The sequence below is a fragment of the Ailuropoda melanoleuca genome, chromosome 3 (genome assembly GCF_002007445.2).
Source record: "Ailuropoda melanoleuca isolate Jingjing chromosome 3, ASM200744v2, whole genome shotgun sequence".
Taxonomy (NCBI): Eukaryota; Metazoa; Chordata; class Mammalia; order Carnivora; family Ursidae; genus Ailuropoda; species Ailuropoda melanoleuca.
The window spans coordinates 29,346,424-29,369,133 of record NC_048220.1 but is presented as its reverse complement, the minus strand read 5'-3'; the positions used below and the strand labels follow the sequence as shown (position 1 = coordinate 29,369,133).

General features: G+C 40.5%; 1 protein-coding gene across 6 annotated transcripts in view; it reads left to right on the top strand.

Moving 5' to 3' along the window:
* The first annotated feature begins 1,810 nt into the window (after nucleotides 1–1,810).
* Nucleotides 1,811–22,710, top strand: part of DIAPH1 (diaphanous related formin 1) — a 92,290-nt gene continuing 71,390 nt past the window's right edge. For 2 of the 6 annotated variants that reach the window (XM_034656164.1, XM_034656167.1), the window contains exon 1: nucleotides 1,938–2,054. In XM_034656164.1, coding sequence (XP_034512055.1) covers nucleotides 1,938–2,054 — 117 coding nt within the window. Of the gene's footprint in view, nucleotides 2,055–22,710 lie in introns of all 6 variants that reach the window. The other 4 variants (XM_034656169.1, XM_034656168.1, XM_034656166.1 and 1 more) reach the window with 4 other exon arrangements.

The following is a 22,710-nucleotide window of genomic DNA, read 5'->3' as shown; positions in this document are numbered from 1 at the left end:
GTGATGAATATAATAAAAATCATAGTTAACATTCATTCAACACTTATGATAGGCCCTGTGTATGCATTCTACATGGATTGTGTTACTTGTATATAAGAAGTTAATAGAGCATTCTAGTTACCAGTTACACAAACCTGGGCAGATTACTGGCTTAAGAGAGGGAGTAGAAGATGAGTTAGGTTTTTGAAACTGGGTGCTTGAAATGGTGTGATTCTAGTTGGTGAAGGTACACTGGGATAAAACATGTCAAGTGCTTAGCACAGTAGCCAACATAAGTAGTTCCTCATTATCTTAATGTTTATGTGAAGAGTGGTGGTAGATACTATAGTAGCCACAAATGTGGACCTTTTCCTGGAGCAGTCTACAATCTGGTAAGGAGTGAGATAAATGTTACAGCAGAGGTAGACAGCGGTATGAGAAGGAAGAGTGATAGATGGATCACTCCTTTCATGCTTTGATCCTGTCTGTCAGTACTCTAGCTTAGAAAGTAAGTAGTTTTTGAACTGTTGGACAAACTGAGTTTGAAGTGTGGGCTGGACAGTTCTTTGCAACTTTCCACCAGGTGATTAGAAAGTGGAACGCAAGAGATGAAGGCCAGCTTTATGAGCCAGCCAGCACTGGAGAGTCCCTGTAATATCCCAGACCCTAGACTGAGCACTGGGGTCTCAGAGATGTTAACTCACTGACTCTGCCCTCGAGGAACATATATTTGAAATCATTTTCCAGCTGTGGGTAAGATAATTAAGTCCATACTTTGAGGGCCTACTGGGTGCCATGTAACTTTTTACAAGAGGAACAGATGTAGCTGGGAGAATGGATGAAATTATTGAGGGAGAAATCAAGCTGGTCAGACAAAGAACACTCTTGGAGAACACCTGCTCTTTTCACTCAGGTTTGGTTTATGTCAGTAGAAAATCCTGGTCCAACAGGACTTCCCAGACTAAACTAGGTTTAAATTTTTTTTACCATTTATATGTCCTGGGGCAAGTCACTTTAACTCTCAGAAGTCCAGATTTTCTATCTGTAAAATGGTGAGAGTGGAATCTATCACATGACAGTGTGAGGATTCAGTGAGGAAAAACAGAGTTTTACTTAGTGCCCAGCTTAAGAGCAAGTGCACGGTAAAATGGTAATTATTATTACTGTGTAGTTTGGTGTTGGCAATAAATCGTTTTTCAGATTAAAAAACACAACTAGAAAATAGCAGACCTACGATTCCAAAGTAGGTAATGTAACTCCAGGGCTAGTTGATTTCCAGTCTAGCACCCACTCTGGACCAAGCTCTGTTTTTGGCACATAGCTTTCAATAAATGATAGCTGTTGCTTTTAAATTTTTTCATGTGCTCCACTGATAGTGCACACATAAGAACTATTATCCTTGAAAGACCGGCACTGGATTTTCGGCCAAGATGACACTCTCTCTAGATGGCTCACTCTCTTATCTGATTTTTAGTTCAGATAGTATCCTGGTCTAGGGTGTGAGAGGGTCTGGGCTTTACAGCCACGTGGGCGCTGCGTGGGAGCGGGGAGGCCTGTCCCGCGCAGACCGCCAGGTGGCGCCATTCCGGGTTGAGGCCGCACAGTTGCACCGCCCACACACCATCCCCCCCCCCCCCCCCCCCCCCCCACGTGGGTCCGAATGGTTAGGCCCGCTGGGCAGGTAGCTTGCTTCCGCGGCTTCCCTCCACCCCCTCCCTTCCCCCATTGGTAGGAGCTGCGGGTCCGGGCGGAAGTGGGGCAAGGCGGGCGGGAGCGAGGCGTCGCCGTTGTATATTCATGAGGCGCGCGCAGCCCGGCATACTAATGAGGCGGGGCGCGGCGGCGGGCTGAGGAGCTGCTGGGCGGCGGCGGCGGCGGCGGCGGCAGCGGCGGCGGGTCGGGAGGTGCCGGGTGGGAGCGGTGTAGGCGCGGGGTCATCTGCTAGCGCGAACCTGTACATGGAGCCGCTCGGCGGGGGCCAGGGCCCCGGCCGGGGGACCCGGGACAAGAAGAAGGGCCGGAGCCCCGACGAGCTGCCTGTGGCGGGGGGGGGCGGGGGGGAATCCAAGAAATTTGTGAGTGTCCCTCCCACCCGGTTCCTTCAGCCTGGCCCCGTAACCGCCCTCCGGTCCAGAGAGACCCCCACAGCCGGCCCCAGGGGTGCACGCTCGTCTCTAGGGAGCCGCCCCCGCTCCTCTCTTTCTCGGTTTGCTGGATCCCGGGCTCCACAGTCCGACATCCTACCTCTCCGGGACGTCGGGAAACCCCGGAGTCCTACCCGGCTCTCGCCCCGGCAGCCTCGGGGCTTTCTTCACACCTCCCCCCACCCCCTCCCGCCCGCAAGCTGTGCCCTCCGCCCGCATAGCCCGGCGGGTCTTAGCCTCATCCCTTCCCTCAGCCTCACTTCCTTTCTTCTTCTCTGTTACCCGCACACGCCTTCTCGGTCTTGTTCTCTGTGCTTTTTCTGGGTCCATTTTCCCTATTACTCTTAAGCCTCCCCCCCCTTTTTTTTTTTTTTGGTATCCTCTTATTTGCTTCTCCTAAAGGTCACTTCCTTCTCAAGATTGATCCCTTTCACCTGCTAACTTTCCTCCCTCCTAGCCTCAGCTCTGGGCCCTCAGCCCGGTGTCACCTGATAATCCTTCCCCTCTGGAATGTTACCTGACTTGGGCTCTACCTTCCCTCCTCCCTCGCATGTTTGTCCTTGTGATTGCAGGAATGGGTTCCTGCCCAGGTCCTATGGTCATCGGGCATGACGTTAATTTGCTTCCCCGTATTCCTCCGTCCAGAGAACCTGTCTCTTTGCCCTGTTGCTTATCACTTTTCAGGGGGTTAGAACTTCTCATAATGATGCCCCCTCTTGACCTAGGGTGGTGATTCAAATTTCCCCCATAGGAAGGAAGTTAGGCTTCAAGTCCAAGAAGTTTCTTCGTAATTGAATTGCTTTTTATGTTTCCTATGATAACCATCCTTGCTCCTCTGCCACCCTGTGTGACAGGCTAGTGACATTCCTTTCCTGACCTGTAGAAGAGTATAGCTTTCCTCAGGTGCTAGTGACTTCCAATCTGAGTCTGAAGGAATACTGATATTCATGTAACACTATCATATTTCATTACCTTTGCCTGCACTAAATCTTTTTTACTCCATTCTCCAGGAAGCTGTTTGCTTTTTACTGGAAAAGCTTTGAAAGATATGGGGTACTATCCAAGAGAGGGAGTCTTGGATCTTAGTAATCTTTTGCTAGTTGTAAATGTAGTTATTTAGTCTTGTCTTCCAGGTAATTTTGCCCCCACCCCAGTATCTCTTTGTACTAACCAACTGGATTCTGACTCTTACCCTTTCTCTTTTCTCTTATCCCCAACCTTTAGTATTCTGACCCAACTCCACAAGTTTGGGAAGAAAACTGATAAAGGAAACAGGAAAAAAATGCTGCTTTGGGACCTAGAGGATTGAGATGTGGAGAGTACTAAGCAGAATTAAAATAGTGACTCATCTCTTCCTACCTATTTCTAGCAAGGCAGGTGCTTCTGGACTGTCCTTTCCAGTGACTTATGGGCTGTCAGTAACTGCCTGTTTTTCATCTGGTGAACATCTTTTTTTTCCAGAAATGTTGGGTTAATGGTAGTAATGGCCCTCCCCTGTGGTGATTAAAGCAACATTTCCTTATGTTTCTTTAGGATAGGAATTGACACTCAGAGAGCTTTTCTTCTAAGACTTAAGTTCTAGGGCCCGTATTCCTTTTTTATTTCTGTATATATATCTGTTATTTTTGTTTTGCTGTTGTTTCCATGGGTACTGTTTGACCTTCCTTACCCGAATTCCAGTTACTCCTGCAGATACTTAGTGAACTCTGTGACTTGTGTATGTTTTTCAAGTCCTTAAATAGAATTTTATTTGTGCTTTTATCTAACACTTGTGTGTTTCACAAGTGAAATTGGGGAAATCTAAGTGCATGGTGCTGAAAGTTGAGATACATAAGGAAACTTAACTTCTTTTCACCTGTGTTTTGGAATGTCCGTGGGGTCTTGTATATGCTGAGTGGATTTGGCTCGGTTTTTGGTATTTGCTTTACAGAGGGTGGAGCCCTACCAAGTTCTCTTTTTCTTTCTGAGGTGTTGTTTTTAACTCTTAACCTGCTGAATTGTTAAAAAAAAAATACGGAGCACAGGTAGTGAGGAGAATTGCATTCAGAGCTAGGGGATTGGAAAGTTTTCAAAAAAGTAGTGCTACTTAACCCCTTTCTTGCCAACTGTAACTCACCTCAAGGCATTCGGGATTTTCTTTTTCTCCTTTTTATGAGAAGTCTGTGGCAATGAGAGACTAGGAGGAGCATTGCAATATACTTCTCTTTGTATCTGTATGTATATGTGGGTGGGTGGAGGGGGAGAGATTGATTGCTGGTGTGCTTTTGTTACCCATGGCTTAGTTTTTTGAACTATAGGCTAAAAGCAAATTCAGAGGTGTTTTGCCTGTTCCACCTTTGCTAGAGCGTGTGTCCTCTGGAGTTCCATTAAGAATGTACTTTATAAAACTGCACTAGTTTGGGCCTTGTGTGCTAAAGGTTATTTGTTTGCTTCTGAGGAGTTTCTTATTGCTTCTGCTGCTACGTACCTTTCCAAGCTTATGCAGGTTCTAAGTATAGATCAACTGAATGGAACACAGAGTTCACATATTGCCGAAGATACGGTTTTACTCTCTGACACATCTTGGGTGGAAAGCACATGGAGTCAAAGTTTAAAAAGTGGTTGGGAATCACCTTTTAAAAACATTTGATTGTTAGAGATGCTGATGTGTGTGGCTCAAGCTGGGCTGCCTGGTATTCCCCCTTTATTTTTCAGGAGTCTTTCTCCTCCTGGGCCATAAGCACATCCCTTCTCCAGCATTGTTGCACTTCCTTTCACAGGTCCTTAGGGCGAAAGAAAATAAAAATTTGAAACGAACAAAATGTATTCTGATTTTTCAGCAGCGATGAATGTGGGTGTCAAATAGACTGCTGGCTGAAATATGTGTAAAGGTAGTAATTACAACCAGGGTGTTGGGAGGCTGCAGAGTATTCCTGCATTTTATAAATCACATGCCTTATACAATCAAGAAGTGGATGAGTTCTAAGAAAGGATATTGCTTCCTGATTCATCTAGGGACATAACTTTGTAAAACATGAGTTTTAGCTTGGGAGTAGAGCGAATAGAAGATACATGATTTTAAAAATCTTGTTTAATTTTGGAGGTATATATTAAATTTTTCACCAAGTGGTAGTTTCATGCCCTTCTAAAAGCAGAGTGATGGTGAAACTATGAATGTTTGGTTTTAGACCCCTGTCCATCCAAAAGAGCAGCCAAAGGTAAAGGATGTTAGGCAGAATTTTAAAGAGATATTAGGGAAGGTGGAGAATATGAAAGAAAGGGAGTTGTTCATGCATTTATCCGCTTCTCTCCTCTTAAAGTCATTAACTTTAATCCAAAAGGTTCCAGAAAACCCAGGAATATACAGAGAACTTTATACAAGTTATGTGGGTTTTTTCGTTTTTTGGTTTTTTTTTGTTTTTTTTTTTTTGAAGATGATAAACACAGGGATTACTTAGTTTAGAGAGAGGGGAGCCTGCAGGAATGTTTTTGAGGTTTGCAGTGACAGAATGATACCTTAAAAATTGCTGCCCCTTTTCCCGCCTTGTCTTTAAAGAAGTAGCAAAAGGATCTACTTGATCATGTTACATTTACTTGTCTCAAAGGAAATCCTCCCTCACAAAAGGTCATATACTGAGGGAATGCCTCAGAATTAAAATCTCTGCCGTGGGAGAGTTGATAAACATTGGGATACTTTTATTTTAAAAGACCTGAAAATTTTATGACTTAGAAATTATGTTTATTATAAAACCTGAGAAAATAATAATAAGTGAGAAGTGGTTTAAGTTTGTTGCTTGGCATGGGTCAGAAATAGACTAGCTTTATTTCCCGTATAATAGAATAACATTTTGTTATCCATGGGACCCTCTGTATTTTATAAATGGATTGCCAAGTTATTCCTGGACAGTGTTATATTTTCAGTGAAATATAATGGAGGTTTAAAAGGTAAGGTTGTATCACATATGATTTAGAAGAACAAGTTAAAATGTTTATTAAGAAATAGTAGGCATTATAAAGGAAAAAAAGGTTTGTATATGCAGATGGTGTTTTCTCCCATTTTATGTCTCAGTTGAAGTCATTTATGACTACAGAAAGCATTTCTGTTTGAAACAAGCCATGTATTACTTACCTGTTTTTCTTTATTATGTAGAGCTTCCTTGTTCACTCTTGTTTGAAAGCAGTAGGAAAAAAATTCACCTCTTACTAATGAGCAAAGCAACATTTGGTGTTTGCCCCTACTTAGGGTTAGATGAGACAAAGCCAACCCTCTGCCCTTGCCCAGCTACTATCATCCCCTCTGTCTTTGTTTTTATTCCCTATCTGCTTCTCTGACGGCTGGTCCCAGTCCCATCAGCAGCTAGGCCTTTGAGGAATCAGGAATGGTAAAAGCTGTTGATACTAAAATTTCTTAAAGCTTCAAAGCTAAAATGGAAAATTAAAGAATGTTTAAACACTGGGAATGTATCTTACCTTCTTTTCCACCCCTCTTTTACTCTTTCTTTCTTTTGGCAAACATTTTATTAGAGAAATTCTTTTTAATAAAGTAAAAGAAATACTGAAGGAAAAGAGAAGTATTAGGACCAGACTTCTTATGAATTTTACCACTGATTACAGGATAGCTGGGTGTATCATTGTTCTTTCCACTTTGAAAGTCTTCCATTCATTATTAAAGCTTGCTGTGAATGGTAGCCTTAAAATTTTAGTGTTGGAAGGGACTTTAAATGTCATCAAGCCCAAACACCCACTCAGTGCAGCACTCTCTTCTTACATTTAGAGTTTGGAAACATCAGGGGGCTATAGGGTGGATACTGGATAAATGAATGGAGGAGGAGAAGCAGAAATTTTGGATTCTACATTTCCTTTAGTAAATTTCAGGATCTTGGAATAGCTAGAGTAGTAGAGATTATATAAGAGGAACGGATACACTAGAAGCTATGTGACTGAGAGGGAAAAGATTGAAGAAACTAGCTCTGTGTTGCTTGGCTCACTGACAATGAAAGAGTTTCGGTTTGTCCTATAAATATTTGCTTGATTTTTTTTCCTCCAAGAAGGGGGATGGAACAGATAAGGGGAGACCAAAGAAAGTAAGCATAACGGAACTGAATTAAGAGGAATACGTGGTATTCTTATGTGGAAGGGGTTTTTTTGTTTAGTTTTGTTTTTTTGAGAGAGAGAAAGAGAGTGAGAGGGATCACCAGTGTGCGGGGAGGGAGGGACAGAGGAAGAGGGAGAGAGAGAACTTCAGGCGGGCTCCATGACCAGCATGGATTGATTTCACGACCCTGAGATCATGACCTGAACCAAAATCAGGAGTTGGACGCTTAGCCAACTGAGACACCCAGGTGTCCTTGTGGAAGTGTTCTTATATGAAAGATGGGAGATTCCATCCATGGTGGTGGTTATAAGTGGTCCTTAGGTGATAGTGACTTTGGCATTTTGTTAAGATAGCAGATAAGGGTGGAGTTTATGGTGTCCTGGATTATTTTTCTGGGTTTCTTTTTTTAACAATTAACATATAATGTATTATTTGTTTGAGGGCTATAGGTCTGTGAGTCATCACTCTTACACAATACAGGGTGCCTACCACAACACTTTTTTTTTTTTTAAGGAATTTCTATTAAGCCATGCAAAGGCCTGGATGAATTTTAATTTTTCTTATCTTTTTAAAAAAGATTTTATTTAAGATAGAGTGACAGCGAGAGGCAGAGAGAGAGAGAGGGAGAAGTAGGCTCTCCACTGAACAGGGATCCCGATGTGGGGCTGGATCCCAGGACCCTGGGATCATGGGCTGAGCTGAAGGCAGATGCTTAACTGACTGAGCCACCCAGGCGCCCCTCTGGATTTCTGATTGTGTGATTTATTCCGTATTTTATTTTATTTTATTTTATTATTATTTTTTTTAAAGATTTTATTTATTTATTTGACAGAGATAGAGACAGCCAGCGAGACAGGGAACACAACCAGGAGGAGTGGGAGAGGAAGAAGCAGGCTCACAGTGGAGGAGCCTGATGTGGGGCTCAATCCCACAACGCCGGGATCACGCCCTGAGCTGAAGGCAGACGCTTAACCGCTGTGCCACCCAGGCGCCCTTATTCCGTATTTTAGAATACTGCTGTGTGAAAACATAGAATTTGCATTTTCTTTTAAGATTTAACATACTTTAAGGATCTACCAGCAGATGATTTATAAACTGTCTTTGATCCTGAAGGTCATAGAAAACCAAGAAGTATACCTTGGTATTGGCCTTAAATCTCAGATAAAGCTGCCTCCCCACTTTTTTTTCGGTAGGGCACTGTTTAACTTTCTAAAAAATTGCCAAACTGTTTTCCAGAGTGACTGTACCATTTTACATTCCCACAAGCAATATATGAGTTACAGTTCCTTGTTAACTCTTACTATGATGAGCTTTAAATTTTAGCCATTCTAGTGGGTGTGTAGTGGTGTTTCAGTGTGGCTTTAATTTGCATTTGTGTAATGTTGAGCATCTTTTACTGTGCTTATTTGCTATCTGTATATCTTTGCTGAAGTGTCTTCAAAATTTTTGCCCATTTAAAATTTTTTATTCTAAATGCAAGTCATTTGTTGGGTATGTGTTTTACAGATATTTTCTTTCTCCTGTGATTTGCCTTTTCACTTTTTTTTTTAAACACTGTGGTATGAAGAACAAAAGCGTTTAATTTTGAAGTCTAGTTTTTTTTAACTTTTTTGCTTTTGTGTCATATTTTAAAAATCTGTGCTAAAAATCATAGCCGGTAAGATTTTCTCCTTCTGTTTTCTTCGAGAAGTTTTATAGATGAGGCTCTTACGTTCTCCACTTTTCTGCTGTGGATATGTTAGTTATATTCCACTCATGCTCCTCGAGGCGTAAATTTTCACCTGTAGGCAAAGACAGAACACTTCTGATACTTGGGATTGGGGGACCTTTGAGATTCAGTTTATCCTGGTTGCATTTTGATCTTAATATGTGGTGTTAGAAACCTTTTGTTCTCTTGTACTCCGTGTGCTACTGTATAATGCCAGTCTTCCTATCTATAAATATTAATGTACGTTCAGCATCTTGATAGATAGGAAGATGAATTCATCCCAGACCGGAAGGACAGGGAGTAGTAATAACAACAGTAGCAGTAGTAAGAGCATTTGTTGCGTACTTATTACAGCCCGAGGACTGTGCTAAAGAGCTTTAGATTCATTATCTCGTTAATCTCTACCTCAGTCTTATAAAATAGGAACTATTGTCATCCCCGTTTTACAGGTAATTGAACTGATACTCAGTGAGGTCAAAGCAACTTGCTTTAGCTTGTAGAACTGGGATTCAAACTGAGATCTACCTGATTTAAGAAAAAAATCTTATCCACTACATTGTACTGACATTTTACAAGTGTCCAGTTTTTGCACCTGAAGTATAAAAGAGTATTTACTGCTAGGAATTCCATAGAAAATTTTGATGTCATCTCTTTAGTCATTTGATGACTGTAGTTTATTAAAACTGGGCTCTCCTCCAGTTCATTTGGTGGGAAAAAAGTATTGGGTCTAGATGGACAAAGTGCAGTGGTTAAATGGCTAACTGCTTTTTGCATTTAGTAATGTAGACTTTGAAGTCATTGCAAGAATTATAATTAAACCTTTCTTATCTTAGGCATGAAGAGGTAGCTGTTTCAGTGCATCAGAACCAGTCTTTCCTCTGGCTCATGAGTTATTAAGAAGTTGCCAGTTACTGTTTTTAAAAATGCAACCTTATCTTCTTTGTAAATGAAACACCTCTGACAGCATTACCTGTCAGTTGTTTTAGTTGTTTAAATTGATGAGAGCAGCAAGCAGTATGACAAATGGGAAGGAGGAAGCTGTTGTTAGACCACCTCTAACAGTTATCTTTTCTGTATTTTAGAACTGGCATACAATATCTTTAAAATCCTCTCTTTGTGGCCCTGAAGCTTGACTCTAAGGATTATGAATGGTTTATAACTCCAGGGTCTCTTCTGAGTCTGGGGCCTAGTGATGTTTGTTCTTTAGACCTGGCAGTTATTTGCCTGTGGTTAATAATTAAGACATTGCTACAGAGATCCAGGTACCCGGAACTAGGATTTTCTGTATGACTAGTGGCAAAGAGTAGAGAATAGAGTTTCTCTAGTTTGTCTGAATCCACACGGATCTATCCTAGATCCAAAAGGCTAAAGATCAAGAAGTCATGTGGTTGTCCTGTCACATGTCCTGTTTAGCCCTTGCTTTTTAATAGATTTTCATCTCAGTCATGTCAATAGGAGAATGGGTAGGAAAAGCTCAGAGGCTATGGACAAAGAGTTTAGAAGCTGTAGAATTTCAGAGAAGTGAAGGAATTAAGTGGAAAGAGTGCTGGATTGTGAGTCAGAAGAACTAGGTTTCAGAATCTTAGAATGCTGGAAGTGAAAAGGATGCTAAAAATCATTTCATTCAAACCCTTTATTTTATACATTTAGAAATGTGGGCCTAGGAAAGCGGTCTGTCTGCATTTATAGCTAGACCTAGGACTAGAACCCTTATCTTCCATTACCACTGAAGTTTTCTTTCCAAATATTGCTCTTCAGTCGGACTTTGCTACTAATTAACCATTTGAACTCTGGGCAAGTCATTTCACTTTTCTTGGTCTTTTCTTGTAATATTAGAGATTCAGCACAAACAACTTCAAAGGTCTTTCTTTATGTCCCAAATTCTGTAAATGATCCAGGATATAATTGGTGGACCGTTATAGTTAATTTCATAGAAGATGGGAGGTATGTCAGGCCTTGGAGGGAAATAAGGGTTGGTAGAGAAGAAGGGAAGGGATTTCATGGTGTGGGGAGCAGTGTGAACAGAGGATCAGAGACACAAATGTGTGGCTGGGGTCAAGAAATGGCCCAGTTATAGCAGTCAAGAGGATTTATAAGGGAGATCAGTCATTTAAGAAAGATGAAGCCACTTCATAGGGATTATTTTATTCATATTAAGGGCTTTTAGGTTCTCTTTCTGTAGAAATCTGCAGATAGGAGGACTGAAAATTAGTGTTTTGTAGCATGTCATGATGCATGTTGATGCAATTTTTGGCCTTGTGAATGTGTGATGGTGACAGTAAATCAGCATATCCAAGAACAGAATAGACAAGTGTTAATGTTTCAGCAAATCATTTCTGCTACCTAGATGGAATTTAGATAGTTAAGTTTGTTTGATTTATAATCCTTATCAATTTTAACACGCCCATCTTTTCAGACTTTGAGCGATAAATCTAGATTTTAAAAATACGACTCTCAGCGGGATCTCAAAGCTGTATAGCCAAATTGTGGGCTCAGGTGGGAAATCCCATTGTGGGGACAATCAGAACTTATCTTTGGGCCGTGTTATTTCTTCTTAAAAGTTTCTTTTTATATATGTATACACACACACACACACATATATATACACATACATATGTGTGTGTGTGTGTAGTGCAGTAATGGTTTCAATTGCCCGCTTGTTTGAAATGTTCTTTAATCTTTTGTGAATGAAAAAAAAAAAAAACCCCACATGTGTATTATATATAATATAGAGAGAGAGAAGGAGATAACTTTTTTGGGGGGATCTTATTTCCCATCTTGCTTGTGAGGTGCCTAAGCCCACTGGTGGTGTTTTGCTCACATTAGCAATATCCTCTTAAATGTATTTTAGTTTTGTTAGTCTTGGGAATCTTGAGATGATTTTCAAGATTCTCCGTTTCTGTGGTCTAATGTAGGAGATTGGCAGTTTAAAAACATTAGTCCTCTCTCACCAGGGTAACTGAGGCAGAGAGAACCACTAATGTTAACTATATCCGACCTGAACTCTGTTGAGAAAAGTTTATTATTATTCTTTAGAGATAGTATCTTGTAGTTTTGTGTTTGATGAAAGAACATGTCTGTAGGATTAAAAATCTCTGTATTATTTTACATAGTTCAGGGCTGCCAACTTTTATCATTATGAATGAGAGCAGTATTTGACCCAGTGCCGTAGGGATTGTTAGCATACATTTAAAGTGAATAATTGCTAAGTCCCCATATTATTTTAATCTGTTAGTATTACAGTCTTTCAGGTCTGTAGAAAGGTTTACATAGAATATTAAAGAAGACAAGGATGAATCTCTAAGTCCTCAGGATGTGTCTAGGTCTCCGCAGAAAGTGATAGTGACCTTTTCCCCCCCTTCTTAACCTCTTATACTGCTACCCATAGCTGTTCTTCAGTTTCTTCGTTTGGTCATAGAAGCAAAATAGAGTGAGACTGTTCTAAAATTAATTCATCGTGTTTGCATGCATGGGACCTACAGAGAGATTTTTAGTTTTGTTAGTTTTTGTGAAAGATGTGTATTAGGCTCCCCAGGCATAAAGGTTTCTAGTGATTTCTTGATTCTTGTATTTTAGAAAGATGGGAGTTGGCCGTAGTTGGCAGCTTTTTGCATCCGCCAGGGCTTGTTCGTTAGTTCTAGGCCCATGGGTGACGTCTGTTTCCTGTGATTGAAACCACAAGAAGAAGTGGTGAGAAGCCACTGTAGGATATGTACTATCAGGCAAGCAGCAGGCATTGGGCTACCCTCAAAAAGAGCAGTAGTAGCTAAGCACAGTCTTCAAGGGCCTCTCAAGAGACCCTAGAAATGATCTGATCCAGTCTCCTCATCTTAATATGAGGAGGCCGCTGAGGCCTGGAGGTACTAATTTGCTTAAGGTCATGTAATTAGGTGAGCTAGCTTTTAGTCTATTCATTATTCTTTTTTTTTTTTTTTTAAGATTTTATTTATTTGCGATAGAGAGAGAAAGAGAGCCCAAGCAGGCAGCAGAGGGAGAGGGAGAAGCAGACTTCCTGCAGAGCAGGGAGCTCTATGTCGGGCTCTGTCCCAGGACCCTAAGGTCATGACCTGAGCCGAAGGCAGATGCTTAACTGACAACTGACTGAGCCACCCAGACACCCCTCACTATTCTTTCTTACATTGTTTTGTCACCCTGAATTTTTCTAACTGTGCCCTGCTGGAGTGTTTCCTTAAGTAGAGTACTACTGGAGAAGAGTAAATACTAGTGGGCATTTTGAATATGGGAATTGGATAATGTTGCTTTGCTTTTAGGTGCTGTGCTATGTTTTTTAATGCTCTTAAAAAAAATTAAAATAACAGTATTTAAAGCCCAAATTTCTACTTTTCTTTTTTTATTTCACTTAGTGTTTGAATATTTTAGTTATTATGTCTATGCACAGGCATTTTTACAAAGTTGCCATTATAGCTTACAAGTTTTCTGCTTTTAAAACAATGTATCATAAACATTTTCTAGCTTTCTAATCTTTGGAAAGTGCTTACTTTGTTTGAAATGGAAATGTGTTTTTTATCATCAAAGTGAGACACCTATTTATAAGAAAATATAGATGTGTATAAAAATAAAACCATCCCCTACCTTGCTTTCCATTTATTACATTTATTTTTACATTTACATTTTGTAGCCTAAGTACTTTGGCCTGAAATTGTCTGTTTGTGTTAGAACATACTTCTAGCAGTTGTAGTGTGGAACTATCAGAAGCACTGTATTTTAACTCTTGCTTGTATTTCTGGTGACAGAAGAGTAATAAGGTTTCACCTCATGCTCTCCTACCCCACTCCTCTGCAAGATTTTCTTAAAATCAGATTTTTTTTTTTTTAAAGATTTTATTTATTTATTCGACAGAGATAGAGACAGCCAGCGAGAGCGGGAACACAAGCAGGGGGAGTGGGGAGAGGAAGAAGCAGGCTCATAGCAGAGGAGCCTGATGTGGGGCTTGATCCCACAACGCCGGGATCACGCCCTGAGCCGAAGGCAGACGCTCAACCGCTGTGCCACCCAGGCGCCCCTAAAATCAGATCTTATTCTAAATTTGAAGGGGCTTAGAAAATGTGTACTATGGTTTCATAAAATCAAGTCTGTGTAATGTAACTTTTGGATCGTTAAGCTATTATCAGTAGGCTATGATTATTTCTGGGGTATTTAGAAGTGACGTGGATAGAAAAAAGGAGGTGTAACCATCATTTGGAAATGAAGGGTTTAAGAATGGGATTTAAAACAAGGTGGCCTCATACTTGGTCCCTGTATGTAGAAGTAGTATCAGCTTCAGGAACTTCCTGTCAGCCAGGCCTTGGGTGTGTCATACGTGTGCTAACCCTTGAGGAAGAGTAGATGTCCTGCTACTCACATCACAGCATGGGAGGAGAAAACAGTTGCCACGGAGATTGGAAAACAGCATTCCTGAGTCACTGAGTGTTTCCAAATGAATGGACAACACCCCCTTTTTAAAGGAGCAATTACAGTCTAAGCTCGGGCAGTAAAGAGAGAGGCCCACTAAGAAAGTGAGGAACGAGTATCAGTATTTGGAACTGGAGAAATGTGCTGAAATTTTGGAAAAATAAGTTAACATTATTTATTGTTTTCTATACAGCACCCCCCTTCTGAAAGTTGGGTGTTCCTATGAAAGTTTTCATAAACCAAAATGACATAAAGAAGCACTTAACATTAATTTATATGGAAAAATTTTTGAGCATTCCTAAAAATAACCTCTCAGGCTTTTTTGGTAACTTAGGCCACATTTTGCTAAAGGAGGCACAAAATAAATGGAGACAAAACACGGATGCTTACAGACACACTTCAAAGCCACGGTGGCCTGATGCTGAGATGCTAAGTGTAGCCCTGCTCGGGGTGTGCACTGCCTCTCTCATAACGGCTCCCTGCAAAACAAATGCTGGATGCTGTTTTCTCTTTTCACCTTTTTTTTTTTTTTTTGTAAAAGTGAGAATCTTTTATGGATTTCTTTCAGTTAGCAAAAACAGGTACTAATATAGGTCTTCCAAAAAACCGAAGTGGCCTAACATGAACTGTTGAAAAGTGGGGGAGACTAATGTGTGTGTTCAAAAGTTTATCAGGACCTTAGGATGTTTCAAAGGGAGGAAGTTTTGCTTACTGATCTCTCACCAGATGACAGAATATATGTGCACTTCCTTCCTGACAATAAAAGAGATGGTCATGTCTGCCACACCTTGTGACACTTGATAGGAAACTAGGACTTCCAGAATCTGAGCACTTTCTCTGTTGGTAGCTTGTTGTCCCAACCCATGAGTGGTTCATAGTGCAAGGTGCTGGCAGTTAGTTTGGATGGACTTGTAGGGGGAATGCAATGTTCCCAGCCTGGTTTCCACCTGCTCTGCTGTGCTAGAATAATGAAACCTGAGTGGACTTCCCTTCTTTTCTCTAGGCTATCAGCTATCTGGGATGCAGGCTATGCCAGTCCTGGGCTTTAAAATAAGCTTAGCGGTAGGCAAAATGTTACCTTTTCCTTTTTCCTAAGAGGCTTGCCTTCTTGAACTAACAGGACTGTTAGAATGTATTTTGGACCTGTCAGAGGATTGAATCCTAATGTTAAGATAGTTTTTCCTTCATTTTAATCACAGCTGGGAAATGTGGTTTATTTGAAAGCAGACTCTCACCAACTGATTTAAACATTTGTGCGGATATTGAGTTTGTTGCTTTGCATTTGTAAGTAATTTGCTTCAAATTTATAACTAAATTACTGAAACAGGTAATGATTAGTTACCTAATGCTCTTTGTAGGACATTTCTAACTTGTACTTGATGAATGTCACTGCCTGGAATGTCTCAGGGCATCCTGGGTTATCAGTAAAAAGATACTGGCTCTGGAAGGTGGGGGTAGATTGAAAGAACCCTCTAAATTAAGGGTTTTTTTTGTTTTTGTTTTTTTTAAGATTTGTTTGTTTGTTTGACAGAGAGAGAAAGCACAAGCAGGGGGAGCAGGAGGGAGAAGTAGGCTCCCTGCTCAGCAGGGAGCCTGATCTGGGGCTTGATCCCAGGACCCTGATATCATGACCTGAGCCGAAGGCAAATACTTAACCGACTGAGCCACCCAGGTGCCCCAAGAACTCTCTTAATTAGGTTTAAAAGATCTTGGACTCTCCTCCTCTGTGTTCCTTTTGGTTTCTTGTATGAATTCTAGCAAGCTAACTGTCCAGTTCTGAGTTGAGCTGTGGGTCTGCCAAGGCAGCATGAAACTTGAATGAACGAGCTGTGAAGGTCTGACTCCTTTAGCAGTTTTCCCATAGTGATCATGGGGGGGCATGAGTGAGCCATCTCTGTTTCTGGGGACTGCTAGATAATCTTGAGGTTTCTTTTCCTTAAACCCATTTAACTTAATAAGCTTTATAGTTGATGTTTCTCAATTCCTGGTCATTTTATGCTTGTTAGTCTTCTTTTTCTCAGAGATAACCCTTTTTCTTTTTTTCTCTTCTCTTCAGTTTTGTTTTGTTTTGTTTTCGGAAGTGAGTGCTCCAGTTCTACGCAACTCTGGTTTAGGCTTTTGGCACCAATACGTAGTGATGTTAGAATCTAGTTTGTTTCTCTGCAAATGGTAGATGAGATACTGACTTCATTCAGTGTCATCCTTGGGCCATTCCTTGAAAATGGAAGGGAAATTTCTTCTCTACATTTGAAGATATACCCGTTATTTTCTTCTCTGTAGTTGTAATTGACTTATAAATGAGGAGTGGGAATTGAAGAAGGGAGGCTGAAAAGTGACATAGATTCCATCATCATATATTATTTAATTTTTACAAAGCACTTTGCAGAACAAAGTGTTTTCTATACATTTTATTACTTTTCATACCAGTCTTAATGAGATGATACAGTCCTAAAGATAAGACTGAAACTGTGATAGATAAAAAGAAAAACTCAGCCTGCCCTTACTGTCTCTTTGTGGAAATGTGACAAATTTTTTGTCCGAGCTGGAATGGGATTCATTGGTAATTGAATTCAAGTGCACATGATAACTTTCTGTTGCCTAAGGAACTATCCTAAGGAACTGAATGTCATTACTGTGGTAGAATAGAGAGATGAATCAGAGCCAGACCATGCTCTCTGCTCTGTTTGATTCTGCATGACACATACCTTAACTGATCCTTCCTAGGTAGGTAATTGAGGATTTGAAAGAAGGTTGTTGTTGGCTTTCCATTTTACTTTACATTTTACTTGTAGGTAGCCTGTGCCTTAGGACTTACTGCTTTTCAAAGGAGGTGGAAGACTCCCTCGGTGACATGTGTCCCATAGTTGGATATTTTCCTCAAGGACAACTCAAAGTGTGTCATGTACCAATGAACATCCCCTGTTCTCATCTATAGGGAAAGACATGACTCTTCAAGGTGTGGTCTCATGGTTCACTGACCTGTCCATAACAATCACATTGTCACAGACTTTGACTTAAGGTATTTCCCAGGTTTGCCTAATTTGAGTAAAGGAATTAATGAATGAATATACAGTGCTTAGGATGATGCTCTTAAACCTATAGGGATGCTAATTTTTAAAATATTTATTAAATATTGGCCACATCAAATGAACAAGGCATGGGTTCCTGCCCCAAGCAACTTACAGTCTGATCCACAGAAGCAATTACAATAAACAGCCTGATAAAAAATTTTGAGAGCCTGCCTTTGGTAAGTTCTGTAGTTCTCTTTGCAAAATGACTGACTATGGCTAAATGTATAGTTGATAGATGAGGAATAGCTTTTTCCTTTTGTTGTTGGAGCACAATGTCAGTCCACTTTTCAGGTGTGTATTTTAAAACAAGTCTTTCTGTAGTAATAACAGTGCAGTTACTTTACAGAATGATCTATCACTCCACTTTGTCTCCTAGTTCCCAGGAGGTATTTGTGTCTGCTTTTGCTTTGTTTTTAATAAATAAGGGAACTGAAGCATGAAGAATTAAAGTGATTTGCTCAAAATTGTACTTGTAGTTTTTTAGGATGCCGTAAACAAATAAATCAGGACTCAGTCTTTTTCCTTCAGCCAAAGTTCTAGATAAATTGTAGATTTTGTCAGTTTGTTTAATGTATTAGTTTCCTGCTGCTGCATATAGGAAACTCAACAGTTTAAAACAAAACCCACTTATTAGCTTACAGTTCCATTAGTCAGAAGTCCAGCATGAGTAGTGTGGCTGAATTCTCAGAGTTTTCAGAGGGCTGAAATCAAGGTATGTCAGTTGGGCCAGTTCTGGTCTGGAGTCACTCGGGGAAAATCTGCTTCCAAGCTCATTCAATGTTGGCTGAGTTCAGTTCCTTGCAGTTCTAAAACTGAGGTCCCTGTTTCTTTGCTGGCTCTCAGCAACTAGACGCTGCCTGCAGTTCTAGGCATTTGGCCCCCTTCATGCTCAAGTCAGAAAGGACATGTTGAGTGCTTGTGTCTCTAACATCTCACCTCAGATTTAAAGGGCAGGTGTGATTGGGTCAGGCCTGTGCAGATTATTTCCCTTTCTTAAAAGTCAATTATGCCGAATAATCGAAATTAATCACAGGAGTGGTATCCTGTCATACAGTCCTAGTAATTTTACAGGGCGCATATGTCAGGCTAGGAATCTCATGGAACATCTTAGAATTTTATCTACCACTCTGAATATATGTCCTTTACACTAGATTAGACAGCCCTTGAGTAAGGGTGGATGTCAGAGAGGGAGAGGTATAGTGGACTTTCCTGAGGCAGTTAGTGAATTGCTTTGTGATTATAGGTATTTTAAGAAAACCTGTAGTTCCCAGGGCTCCTGGGCATCTTAGAATCTTCACACAGTGGGCCACAGGGCATTTAGCTGTGGTGTTCAGGTGGTGGTCATTTAGCCAAGAGCTCAGATATGTCTGGTATTAGCCTGAACAAAATTTTTTTTAAAAGGTGGTGGAAGAGTAGTGGAGAAATGGGCAAAAGAAATGGGCAAAGGAGATTATAAATTTGCAATTATAAAATAAGTCATGGGGATAAAAAGTACAGCATAGGGAATATAGTCAGTAAAACTGTAATACTTTGGTGAGCGTTTCATAACGTATGTAATTGTTGAGTCACTGTGTTGTACACCTGAAATATGCTGTATATCAACTATACTTCAGTTACGATTTTTTAAAAAAATTAAATAAGTTAGCCTGAACAAAATATTTAGAAAGTACTGGGATACAGGCTTGCAGCTGGAGGTTTATATTATCTGTGTATGAACCACATGGTTCATAGGATCATCGTCCATGATTACCTGTTCTTGTGAAGCACAGTGATAGGAGTTAGCAACACTTTTTTTTTTTTAAAGATTTTATTTATTTATTCGACAGAGTTAGAGACAGCCAACGAGAGAGGGAACACAAGCAGGGGGAGTGGGAGAGGAAGAAGCAGGCTCACAGCGGAGGAGCCTGATGTGGGGCTCGATCCCATAACGCCGGGATCACGCCCTGAGCCGAAGGCAGGCGCTTAACCGCTGTGCCACCCAGGCGCCCCTAGAAACACTTTTTGGTATGTAATGTACTCTGTTCAAAGTAAAGTTTAATCATATTCTCTTACTAGATCCCTGCCAACCTCTCTGCTGCTAAGGGTACTACCTAATTACTTTTTGTTTGTGAACATCTTGTGCCAAGAGACCATCCTTAATTGGGAATTTTGTCCTGTTTTCCTGCTGAGTGGGAAAAGTTAAAGATTCAGGGAGTTGGGTAGAGGTGAATCTGTTTCTGAAATGATTTTCTTACATCCTTGAGTTTAAAAATTGCCAGTTCTGTTGCTAGGCAGACAAACAGAGGGAACTTCTGTCTAAAAGACTGCCATGTTTAGTCCCATCCACTCACTTTTTAAAGATCTATTTCTTTATTTATTTAGAAAGAGAGAGAGCATGCGTGGGCATGGGGGGGGTAGAGTGATAGGAGGAGGAGTCCAAGCAGACTACTTGCTGAGCATGGAGCCCAAAATGGGGCTCGATCCCACTACCCTGAGGTCATGATCCAAGTAGAAACCAAGAGTTGGACACTCAACTGACTTTGCCAGCCAGGCACCCCATTATCCACTCACTTTTTATTTTTATTTATTTATTTATTTATTTATTTTTTTTTTTTAAGATTTTATTTATTTATTTGACAGAGATAGAGACAGCCAGCGAGAGAGGGAACACAACAAGCAGGGGGAATGGGAGAAGAGAAGCAGGCTCATAGCGGAAGAGCCTGATGTGGGGCTCGATCCCATAACGCCAGGATCACGCCCTGAGCCGAAGGCAGACGCCTAACCGCTGTGCCACCCAGGCGCCCCTATCCACTCACTTTTTAAAACCTGAAGTGTTAATAGATATAACCACCACCACAACAAATCCAGTATGGAAGAGAAGTTTTATAGTTCATTTGCATTTATTATGATAATAATAATCAGGGTATGTTTCATACTCATTAAGTCATCTGATTAGTTTGGCCTCACAGGCCATACCTTGGGGTCTTTGGACTTTTTTGTTTTTGGTTTCTTATAGAAGTCAAACTGTAAAGTGTCTAGGAAGTTTCTTATTTCCTGTAGATGGTAACCGAAAGATTTATCTTACCACATATTACATTAGGATGTGGTGAGTGAATCAGAGCCTTGAATTATTCTCTGGAAGCGGGGATGAGGGGACAGCTTTTCATTTTTATGTTGATTGATGGTCTTAATGCACAGCAGTACCCAGCCAGATATATTTATTTTATTTTTAAAGTATATTTATTTTTGATAATATATGTTTTTAAGATTTAATATTTATTTGAGAGAGGGAGAGAGAGAGAGTGGGGGCAGGGTAAGGGCAGAGGGAGAGGGAGAGAGAAACTCAAGCAGACTCCTCAAGCCTGACTCAGGGCTCGATCTCATGACCCCAAGATCAGAACTGAGCTGAAACCGAGAGTTGGACCCTTAACTTAACCCACTGGGCCATCTATGCACCCCATTTGATCCTGTTACTTTTGATGTGGTTCACCTTTGAGCAATTTGTGTCAATTTGAATAAGATTTGATAACATGGAGCATCTTTTGGAGAAGATGAAGGTCATTTTGGTAAATGCGATTTTGTTGAGCTCTTTTCTGGTGCCAGCTAATGACCTTTAGAAATTTATTTACTCATCTAATTCTATTGAATAAATTCCTATAGAATAAATATTTTTTTACTCCTTATTAATTAATTAATTAAATCTCTACACCTAACTTGGGCTCAAATTCACAACCCCAAGATCAAGAGTCGCCATAGTTGAGCATCTGGCAAGGCTGCAGTGAGGATCAAGTACTAGACATCCAACAAGAATATGGTCAGGAGTATACTGCTTTATATTTTCTTTTTCTAAGCTCACCGTGGCCAATCTTCATTCTTCTGGATAAGTCAAAGTAGAAATACTCTGTGGGGTGGAATGAGTGTCCTTGAGGTCCAGGCAGTAGAGCAAGGGAGGAAGGGAAGAAATTATTAATGTATGGTTCCAATAAACCAAGAATCCGGCTGGGTTAGACTCACCAGGTCTTGTCAGTTTAAAAGCCCAGAACAAAAGTAGATGATGGTGATGACAGTCTTGGAGGGTTTGGCTCAGGTCCCATAGTCCCCTTCTAATAGTGCTCTCTGGCAGAGAACAGTCTTCGCTAATCTTTCCCCTAGGGATTTCTTTACCTCTTTCATGTGTTAGGTCTTCTGTTGCCTGTGTTTAAGTCCTTTACTTCCTTGGTTTGCTCCCTCATTTTGGTGTAGCATATCCTACAATAGCTTCCTGAGATGCATGGGGATAAATTTTTTTAAACCTTAAGTTTCTGAAAAATGCCTGTTCTGAACTCAACATATGATTGTTTTGTTGGGTGTAGAATCCTAGGTTTGAAATTATTTTTCTTCATATTTTTAAAAGCCTTGTTCTTTTGTGGTCTAGCTTTTGTTGTATTGTTAAAAAACCCAAATTTCTTCTCATTACTTTGTATATGGCCAATTTCTCTCCCTTCTGTTGAATCTTGTTGAGTTTTCTTTGTATTCAGTGTATTGAAACTTCACCATAATATGCCTTTGTGTGATCTATTTTTATCCTTTGTGCTGGAGACTTAACCTTTGGTATTGGGAAATATTCTTGAATTTATCTTTGGTAACTTGCTCTCCTATGTTCTCCTATTTGCATATTGAACCTTCCAAACTGATTTTCTTATTCTGCTTATCTTTTCTCTCTTACTTTTCCATCTCTGTGTTTTTGCTCTGCTTTTTGGGAGATTTCCTCAATTCTTCTAGTCCTTTGAGATTTCTCTTGAGTTTCTGTTCTCATATTTTCAACTTCTACAGGTTCTTTTTCCTCTGAATGTTTCTTTTTAAAATGGCATTATGTTCTCTTTTAGTGATTTTGAAAATCTTTTTGCATAGTCTGTGAATGGCAGGTTCTTCTCCCCGCCCCCGGTCTTATATTAGTGGCTTTTCTCAAATGTCTGATAACCTGGGTTGTCTGCTAACCTGTAAGAATGAGGGAGTAACAGAGGCGCCTAGGTGGCTCAGTCTGTTAAGCATTTGGCTTTTGATCTCAGCACAGGTCTTGATCTCAGGGTAGTGAGTTCAGGCTCCTTGATGGATGCCAGGCTGGGCGTGGAGCCTACCTTAGGGGGAAAAAAAATAACGAGGGACTAACAAACTGATTGGGAACTCTGATGTACCTGTAGAGTATGTTAACTAAGCACTTTACTATAAAACAGACCTGTACAATAGAGATATAATGTGAGGCCCATGTGTAACTTCAGATTGTCTGGCAGCCACAGAAAAAGGCAAAAAGAAACATGTGAAATTAATTTCAATAATATTAATTTATGTAAACCAGTATATAAA